At 37.2% G+C, this 10,922-nt stretch overlaps 1 protein-coding gene and 1 long non-coding RNA gene across 2 annotated transcripts; one reads left to right on the forward strand and one right to left on the reverse strand.

Annotated features, from left to right (window-relative positions):
• The first annotated feature begins 901 nt into the window (after window positions 1–901).
• Window positions 902–1,488, forward strand: LOC145096203 (uncharacterized). The gene is made up of 2 exons (XM_079033964.1): window positions 902–1,064; window positions 1,274–1,488. The coding sequence occupies exons 1-2, from the start codon at window positions 902–904 to the stop codon at window positions 1,486–1,488; spliced, it is 378 nt and encodes a 125-aa protein (XP_078890090.1).
• A 7,174-nt stretch (window positions 1,489–8,662) lies between these two features.
• On the reverse strand, window positions 8,663–10,326 carry LOC145094871 (uncharacterized). Its single transcript, XR_013703618.1, has 4 exons — window positions 9,829–10,326; window positions 9,606–9,727; window positions 9,399–9,465; window positions 8,663–8,929 (listed from the first exon to the last, which is right to left on the reverse strand). It is a non-coding gene; the product is annotated as an uncharacterized LOC145094871 (long non-coding RNA).
• Between the last annotated feature and the right edge of the window lie 596 nt (window positions 10,327–10,922).

The following is a 10,922-nucleotide window of genomic DNA, read 5'->3' on the forward strand; positions in this document are numbered from 1 at the left end:
ATGGGCGGTGAACTTAGTTTCCGATAATATGGCGACGGTGATGGCTAAATTAGAGAGTTTGGACCGAAGAATGACAAAGATGGATCAATCCATCCACGCCATCTGGGTGGGATATGAAAATTGTAGCGGGCCTCACCTTACTAAAGATTGTGATCTTGACGAGCATGGGAACCGGAAAGTGCAGGTGTGTTATTCGAGTGGCGATAGATATGATGAGGATTGGTGAAAACCGAAAAAGGAGTGGCTACCATACGATGATTACAAGAAGGCAAAGGAGGAGAAATATAGGCTAAAGACAAGAGATTTCTATCAAATGGAGGACCCGGTGCAAGAAAAGAAAATGGACTTTGAAGATATGCTCACAAGATTTGTAGCCACATCCGAGAAAAGACACAACGAAACCGATGATGCAATAAGAGAACAACAAGAAATGATGAAAGATCAACAAGCATTAATGAGAAATCAACAAGCCTCTATCCTTAACATTGGAAAACAATTAGGCCAACTTGCACAACAAATCAACGAAAGAACACTGGGTGGACTTCCAAGTAATATCGAGAAAAATCTGAGAGGCACCTAAATCAACATAGTGACGACTTGGAGTGGAAAGATAGTCACCCCTCTTGCCTAAATCCAAAATGAAGATCCTAAAGAGGTGCAAGAGGAACAGAAAGAAAATTCAAAATCACAAAAATTTGACGCAACTCATCGAGTTGCCAAGAAGAACTCGACGAGTTCTCAGTCTGATCAGAAAAATGACCCTCATTTAAAACCATATCAACCTCTATTGCCATTCCCAGGTCGAGCTAGATAAGAGAATCAGAATGAAGACTATCAAAAGTTCTTCGAGCACATCAAATCCCTTCAAATTAACATTCCTTTCATTGAGGCGGTTTCACAAATGCCTAAGTATGCCAAGTTCTTAAAGGAATTACTCACAAATAGAAAGAAGATGGAAGAGGTATCCAACGTGGTTCTCAATGAAAATTTTTCAGCAACAATGTTGAAAAAATTGCCAAAGAAGATGGGTGACCCGAGTAGTTTGACTTTGCCATGCCGATTCGGTAACTTAGCTACTAGTTATGCATTTGCTGATTCGGGGGCGAGTGTTAACCTTATGTCATACTCATTCTTTAAGAAGTTGAACCTTCCAGATCCGAAACCGATTTGAATGGGAATTCATCTGGCGAACAAGACAGTGACATTTCTAAGGGGGATATGCGAGGACTTATTGGTGAAAGTTGATAAATTTGTATTTCTCATGGATTTATAGTGCTAGATATGGAAGAAGACCATCAAGTGCCAATCATTCTTGTACGACCTTTCCTAAACACTGCAAGTGCCATAGTGGACATAAGAGAATCCAAACTTACCCTTCGGGTGGGAGAGGAGTCAGTTACTTTTGGAGTTGATCAAGCTATGAAGCATTCTAAGTATAGTGACAACACAAAATTCTCGTTGGACACTTTGGAAGAACTAATGGAATAATGGAAAGAGGACAACTCAAGAAAATTACCCATGGCCTTTGAAAATGACTTTGATGCTAAACGAGACCTGCAAGAGATAGAAAGACTGGGCGAAGAAAGTGAATACGAAGAACTAATAACAAGCTCTGAAAAGGCAACTCGACGAGTTGAAGAGACTAACTCGATGAGTTAAAACGAAAAAACACGATCATACGTGAAGACCGGGTGCAACTCCATGAGTTTGGTGTCCGGACTCGACGTGTTTACTGTTCAAAATCCGAATTTAGAGCTGAAACCTTTGCCGGAACACTTAGAATATGCATTTTTGGAGGAGGGTAATCAAAAACCTGTGATTATAGATTTTGACCTCACCAAATATGAAAAAGAAGAGTTAGTTCAAGTCTTGAAGAAAAGAAACAATGCCATTGCGTGGAAAATTACCGATATTAAAGGAATAAGCCCTTCTTATTGCTCTCACAAGAAAAGAAACAATGCCATTGCAAAGTGTTGGGTTTTAAGCACTATAACACTCCTGTGGTGCACATACAACCCTAGATGCTTTGGATCTATGTTTTCTCTAATTATACATGCGATAAAATTTCCAAAGCCTGAAGCCTAAAACTAGCATACAATTTTGGTACATGAATCATAAAAATAGTTAGAATAATACCTCTTTATTGTAGCTTGTAGTTTTGGCCTTTCAAGAGCTTAGCACCTCAAGTGTGATGCCTCAAATGGTTCACAAACACCATGAACAAAGGAGGACTTTGAGAGAGAGGTTTAGAGACTCCAAAATCGTTTTTCTCTCTTCCTAGAACTCTTAGGTGTGTCGATTTTGGCTTAGGGGTAACATATATATATATATATATATATATATATATATATATATATATATATATATATATATATATATATATATTGTAGGATTCTAAGAGTCATGGGTAAACACTAATCCATACACTTGGGTTATGATCCACATCTCATGTGGCCCAACTATTATGGATACTTACATAAACTTATCCCACCATGGATCAATAGCCCAAACAATATATATCACTGATTTACATAATCAGTCCCTATTAATTCAATTAGTCTCTTTTGATCACAAAATTAATTCCAAATTAATTCTTGATCAATACTAATTAAATAATATGATTTCATATTAATATATTATACTTGTAATATATTAATAAATCATAAATAACCTCTTTCTCAAATATCCATCCTATCAGATTATTCTGGTAAAAGCAACCCAAATGGACCATGATACTCTTGGGTCAAGTACCTACCAATTATAGTAATGGGCTTAGACACCAAATCCAACAGTCTCCCACTTTGATAAGTCTAATAACTATTATTGCAAGTACGAATCCAAAATCCTAACTAGCAATCGTAGCTCTTAAAAGTCGTTGTCGAACTCTGACCCAGTCAAATGATGCGTCCATTTAATAAGGGATCATATATTCCTCCATTCTAGATATTGTATGAACTTAGACATGGATTATAATCATTCTCTCTGTTCATGTGTTGTTTCTCGATTTCCTATTGATGAAGACCGACTAATTGAACAAATCAAATCAGTCCAGGCTTGACCAAGGGCTTAGGGTATTCATCAAATCACACACAAAATATGTTTTATAACACCAAGTTACTGGTGCGTTTACATATGTCAATGTGCAACCGACTTGCAAACTACAACTCACATGTCTTGGTTTCAAGAATATAAGATATTATCGTCTCACAATCACTCGTGATAAAATCCGTGAACTGATTCGGATGAGCGTGGGTTTAATCTAATACTCTAATCTTATTCCAGAAGTACTCATAAACACTACAGCAAACTTGTGCAATGTCTAAACGCCTTTAGACAATCTACCGACCCATTCATGACAATCTAGCTTCAATACCTATTTCCAAAGTATGATCGACTGTGGATAGTTTGAATAACCTTGATATTCGGAAATTCAAAACATGCAAAGTGAAACACAATAATAATCGAATCCAATATGTTCTCAAAACTTTTTAATATAAATAAACACCTTTTATTTAATCACCATATTGATTACATATTATTCATTGTATAATGTTTCGATTTATCAACTAAATACTTGAATTAAAACAATACTCATCCCATGCTCCAAGCATGCACACTATGTTTACCTATGGTCCCTACTTTATGAAATAGATCAATTGTAAACATTTCCAATGACACTTATTTCACAATTACAAATCTTTATCGTAATTGTAATAATACTAGGTCCTTGCCACTTACTGTAATATGTTAGCTTCTAAGCTTATATGCAGTGATCCTTTTGTAATGACTATGCACAAAAGTCATAGAGACTTGACAACAGACATTACAAAGTATTCCCTTTGGACATTGGTTACTGGACCAATTCCATGGAAGCAAAGTCTCATATTGAAAGTACATTGCTTTGAACATCCTTCTTGCATAAAAGTTTCTAACTTACTCATAGATTCTTGATATCCAACTCCCATGATGGAAACTTTTCCATAATTGCCATATGACTATCCATTCTTAATAGAATCCTATCTATTCAGAATTATACCAATATGGTCCATACATTAATATACTTCCAATAGCCCACAAGTGACCAATCCTTAGTGAACCTTGGATTGTCCTTAGCAATTATTTAACCACTTTAGTCATATCTAGTTCAAGTCCTTTTTTCCCTTTTCCATTCTCCCATTGATTCCTATGAAGATAGGAAACTTGTATTTCTCATTCACAAATTCATCTTTGTTTATGCTGCTAACTCTCAGTTTGGTCCTACTTCTGATTCATTTTGTTTGGAAAATTAGAACATGAGAATATTATAGCATATGCAATCGATCCTATACCCGAAGCATATGGGATACGATTCATAATGTCTTACATAAAGATACAGTACTTTACCAGCTATAATATTTCCATATATAGAATTTCCTTATGTCGAAGCTTTCAACATAACATTCATATATGTCCTTGACTAAATTTGATTAAAATCTCAATCTAAACTTTTAGAATTGAAAATGAAGTATGAATTCCTTTCCATTAATTATCGCAAAACAACTTCTCAAACCCTGCAACTTTGCAAATTGAAACTTTTGTTTTCTATAAATAACATTGCTAACTCGCAACACTCACCATAATAACTATGCTCCCACCAGCATAATAATTATTATCTTACTAGCATAACACTTATGCCCCCAATAGCTTTGATATGTACCCAGAAATAAGCTGGACTTCTAGAAATCAAAAGTTGTTGACTTTCTTACCAAAGTTCAAATTTCTGATACGAGATGCTTCGATAAACCTTTATATAAGCTCATACACATTTTCTTAGATAGCTCACATGTGTGTCTAAACAATTTTAGAACTTACAACAATAAGGCTCAAATGTTTAGACCTTTTGCCATTTCTCACAATTCGAACTATTAAGAAGGATGCCGTAATCATAATCGAATTTAAGAATGCAAATATCACACTTGCTAACTCTTTAAAATCCACTTAGTGAAAGTGTTTCCTCACAATCATTTTCATGAATTGGAGAGAAACCTTATGACACTTAGATTTTATGGTGTATGTGTTCCTATCCATGTGAATTTGTCATGACCATAATCACAAGACAAGGTTAGTGACAAATCCAAACTCATATGGACTGAACTTGTTCAAACTTAATTTCTTGCCATCTGGCAGCTCAAAGGCCTACCATTGCTTTCAAGTTGTTAAGCAAACAATTAAGCACTCATAGAACTCATATGTATAGTCAACTTTAACTGGAATGGGCACAGAAACAAGAATATGTCAATATAATAGGTTAAAAACCTCAAGTCGTGGGCTAGTGATTAACAATAGGGCTAGTCTAGATCAGTTCTTGAAACTTTTCAAGATCTTTAAGACTCTCACTGACCTCTTGACATATAAGATTCTCTTTTTCAAGAAACATTCCTTGACAAACAAATATTCAAGAGTTAGTGTAGTTTCTTATTGAGACAAACACTTCACACAACTGGTCTTAGTTGGTCTTTGTCTTATCCAAGACATCACCACTTACCAATTTCAAATGTACAAGAGTAAGAAACATTTTACTCTACATTTGATGAGTGTTATAAACCTTTCTTAGGATTATGTCACTCAAGTTACAATCTTGGAGTAATTTTGGAACGAAGTATGATTTATCTTCTTGATTTAACCATTTCAACTATTCACGATTCCTCTTCTTAGCCATACAAGTGCACTAAGATGTCCTTATAGGATCAATTGTGATATGGTTTTCATCATCACTACGATGATAATAAAACACGATACTAAAGTAGTCTCCCTTCTTTTCAGATTGGAGAAACTTTTATCTTTCTGCCTAATTTGATTCTTCTTATTCGTTCTGCTATATATTGAAAATTTTCCAATGACTCAGAATTACTGAAACATCCCAAAAATACAACTACAAGAAAAACGCGATTTTGTTAGGGAAGGAATCCATTGCGAAAAGCTGAAATTCCGTTGCAAAAGACGAATAGGGACGAAATTTGCAACGACCGATTTCCGTACCTAAAAACGTCGTAGTGAGGGTTTGCTAGGGAAACAATCATCCTGTCACAAATGTAAGAACGGAATGAAATCCGTTGTAGATAAAATTTCATTGTGTATTCCACAGTAGGATTCCGTTGTGAATTCCGTAGTAGTTCTTCCATCACAAATTCCGTTGTAGTGGGTCCGTAGCAAATTCCATGGCAATGAATCCCTTGCAAAATCTGTGTAACGACCATAAAATTTCAACCAATTTTAACTTTTCAAAAACAACTCATTTTCATAATGTTATTACAAAAAGGTTTTCAATACAATTATTATCAGAGTCTTCCCAGAACCACATCATAAAACATAATCATGAGGAGCGGTACGATCTCGCCTTTGCCTTGCCACGATCTCCTGAAGAACCTGAAAAACATTAAACCACAACTGTAATGAGATACCCCCAAAATACCAACCACATATACCATACATGCATAATATGGCATATCATATAAGAACACAGAACAGCCATGCACTTCGGGTCTACTGTGTGACTGGTCCGCCGCACCGGCCAACAGTCCACCTGGTCCACCCTCCGAGTATAGCCATATACATCGAGTCTACAGTGTGATTGGTCCGCCCGCACCGGGACTTTAATCCACCTGGTCCACTCTCTGAGTCTACAGTATGACTGGTTCGCCCGCACCGGGCCTTCAGTTGGTCTGGTCCACTCTTCGAGCCTCGGCACGTCTGGTCCGCCCTCTTGGGGCCTGCAGCCTATCCGGACCGCTCGCTGGGCCTCCGGGACAACCTGTCTGCCTTGGGTATGTTGGCCTACAGCACAAAGCAAGACCCGCCTCAACCTAACTCCAGTCCAGCAACCATGTGCACATAAACATTCAATCATATAGCAATTCACATTCAACCAAGAAGATCTAGCAGATCACATAAAATATCATCATCCTACCCAGGATACCGACCTAACCGGTCACTAGCATATACCATCCTAACTACCAGGATGCAAACATAGCAAGCAATAACATAACAACGATACCCGGATCTCAATCCGATAAAGGGCCGGCCTTGGTGCCTTATACCATGTTAATATAGTGAGGATAACTCACCTCGCAACTGCCGACTGAACCGATAAACCCAAGCTGCTCCGACCACTGATGCGATCTCCACCACTGATCAACACCAAAACACTGAACTCAAAACAAAAGCCAACAATTACCAAAATGCCCCTGGAAATCAACTGGTCAACCCCTGGGTCAAAGTCAAAGTCAAAGTCATCCCCTAACTGACTCTACTCGCCGAGTCAACCCGATGACTCGCCGAGCCCCTCTGCACATAACTTCCCTAATCCGCGACTCAACTCGCCGAGTCACCCCGAGACTCGCTGAGTTCCACAACCCTGAGTCCTATCACACTCGACTCACCGAGTCATCCCTTGACTCACGGATTCACAGCTCAACCAGAAGAAAGGTTAGTGTCTCACGACAAGACTCGCTGAGTCCAAGAACAGACTCGCCGAGTCCAAGGCTATCTTCAACAGGCTCGCCGAGTTGTTCTTCCAACTCGTTGAGTCCCTGCTCATCTTCATCCAACTCTCCGAGTTGTTCTTCCAACTCGTCGAGTTCCAACCTATCTTCAAGCAACTCGCCGAGTACCCTTAGATCTGAAACCATACAGGGGCTTTCCAAGCCATGCAGAAGCTCTAAACCATAGATCTGCCCTTCTACAAGCCATCCATCACGTAAAGTGGCAAACTTTATGTGAATCCAAGTAGATCTAAGCATGTTACACTCTAGGGTTTGGGTTTGGGACAAAAGAACTTCACCAACAATTCTTGAGCATAGACTTTATGGCTTCGTGGATCATTAGCAACCTAGATCTGAGGTAGCAACCTCAGATCTTACACCAAACTTGAGAAGGACCTCATTTATGCCCCCAAAACCCCCCCACAAATGATAGATCTAGATGCACAAAAGCTCAAACAAAGGATTATTACCTCAAATGAAGGCTCCCACTCATGAATGAATCAATTCTCTGCAAAGCCCCTTGCTCCAATCTTCTTGCTCTTCAATTTCCTTCCAAGATTACCTCCTCCAAGGCTCTAATCTCTCACCAAGGAAAGCTCACGCGAAGTTAGGGTTTCTGGAACTCAAAGGGAAGGTAAAGAGGCTGGGGAAGAAGTGTTATGTTCTTTATATAGGGCTTAACCCCTGGAATTAGGGTTTTCTCCACTCAGCACCAACTCGCCGAGTCCACCCATGCTACTCGCCGGGTTGGTCACTTAACATGCGACCAGAGTCGCGACCCTACTCGCCGAGTCCATCCATGGACTCGCGGAGTTGCCCAACCACATTTACACTTTTAGCCCTTCAACTCTACTTATGATATTCCGGGATGTTACAATCTGTGGTGATGAATCCCTAGCAAAATCCGTAGAGATGAATTCCTATCAAAACCCGTGGTGATGAATCTCTTGCAAAATTTGTGGTGATGAATCCCTAGCTAAATCCGTTGTAATGAATCCCTAGCTAAATCTGTTGTGATGCTAGCTATGGATGGATAATTAATTTTAGAAATTAATTCCCAATTATTTTGTACGAATATATAAAAACAAAAAATCAAATAAAATTTATACCATAAATAAAACAAGAAATATTTATTACATGGAAATGAATAGTAACGTAATTTAAAATAAAACTTTGCGAAAAACAAATCAACACTCTATGTATTTCTACTTTTATAGTTATTTAAAAGCGTTAATAACTGTCATTGTCGATTGTAGTTGTCATTTAAGTTGCTCGCATTTTATGTTGTGTTCTCCAACTTTGGCCTATATTATTTCCTTCATGTCTTCGTTTTGGTCATTTTGTTTCCTCACAAACTCCCTCACTTCTTCCAATTCATCATTTTTGTCCGGAAAGAGACTTGTTGCATCCTGTACAAAAGATTGTAATATATAAAAATTTTATCTCTGAAGAATAAGCATACACCATAACATAAATTAATGATAGTAAAAAAATTAGTAAATGGATGGAAAAATAATAAATAAAAATAAAAACCTGAAAAATTGAGGCAAGCGCTTTGCAAACATTAAAATGATTAACTTAGGGCCTAATAAAAATAGTTAGAAAACCAACATATAAAAATAAACCACAAAAATTTAAAAAAAGAAAACAAATAAAGCAAAATTCTCATCTTCTAGACCTTGGCATTACATCGTGCACATTGTGGGCATAAGCAAAAGTGAAACTATTAACACCTTATAACTTTCCTACCTAGCTTATTTCAACAAAATCAACACCTAATTCCTCACTGAAAAATTAGCACTACATTCCATTACTTCTTATTTTTACAGTTAACTGAAGGAACCGATGGAGGGAATGAGTATAGAATGAGAATATTACCTACACAGGGAATTAGAGTAGATCAAGATTTTATTTTGAATCGTCCATCATCTTCTCCAGAACTAGACTATATCAAAATTTAGTCATTCGATCAAAAATCAAATTTTATAATAAATGAAAAACGTTACAAAATATAATTCTATATAAGTTGATTGGAGGACTGACAAGGATAATGAAAGGATTAAAAGGGTAAAATGAATAACCTACATTGTTGTACGTATCTACGCCCTTTTGATGCTTGGAATTGTCTCATACAACCCATGTTTTACATTCTAGTGGGGTGTGAAGCCAATCGTACTCTAACCACCATATCACCAAAGAGTCGGTCCCTATCCATTAACACAAATACATCAATCAAAGATCATTAAAAGAAAATGTTGAAATTGGGAAATATGGGGTTCATTGTTCTGATTAGGAAGAAGATACAAACCTAATTTTCGTTTGTATGTACTGATGATTTTGGATGTGCATAGGCTTATATTTGGTTATTTTAAGATTGATTGGTTGCACAATCAGACATACACAGGGTCGGCGCTTAGCCAGATCTTGGTTTCTCTTCTGTATAGACGCTGACTCCATCTTATCTCTTCCCCTCGCGTCCACTTCTAATCCATTATGATTTTTCCTCATACTTTATTATTTCTTAAACACATATCTTGGGCATCTGACAGATAATGGAGATGGTGTTATAGTATGCGATGGAGATAAGAAGAAGATAAAATTAGGATAACCTGGAGGTTATCTCAAAACGGTGTTTAAATTTTGAGGGTTTAGGATTAAGGCGATTGTATTTGGTTATGAGGGAAACTCAAATTTCTTAAAATTGCAATGGATGAATTTCTTGAGTGCGAGAGAGTCTCCGATAGAATCATCACCATCATACTGGAATGTCGGCCTCAATTTGGGAGGTAAACGTATACCAGTTGAGGGTTCTTGCTATCAAATAAAAATTTGATTTTTGGGTCAAATAATAAGCAGGATAATGTAGCGAGATTTTTAGAATTGAAATTACGTCAAATTATGGAAGGGGTGAAAATTTAAATGTAAAGTTGAAATAAAATTTATCTATTTGTATTTTTATTTATAAAATTTTAAATTTATTTTATCTTAAATGTCAACTAATTGGTTCATTTCTTAAAAAAAACGAGTTTCTAATGTAGCCAGGGGCTCTGCCCCTTCGACCCCGCCAGGGGCAGCCGCCCCTTGGACCTCGCTCCGAGGGGCGTTGTCCACGGACCCCTGTTCGTTCATGGGCTTCACCCCTAAATGAAAGTGTACTTTGATACTTAATAAAACTTAAACAAGTGTGTACTCCACACCTTCCTTACTTGTTTAATATTTATCAAGATCCCTTTTTGTCAACAAAGTAATCCCATTACACTTAAATAACATTAATGATAACATTAATGATAACAAATCACCAACACTATATAAGCCCTAAGCCATAAGACATACACCTAAGCCTTAAAAACTAAATAATAATCCATAAGCCATATGTTATACGTGTTGGATTAGTGTCTAAGT

The sequence above is a fragment of the Lactuca serriola genome, chromosome 3, assembly GCF_051521515.1.
Source record: "Lactuca serriola cultivar US96UC23 chromosome 3, Lser_US96UC23_V15, whole genome shotgun sequence".
NCBI lineage: Eukaryota > Viridiplantae > Streptophyta > Magnoliopsida > Asterales > Asteraceae > Lactuca > Lactuca serriola.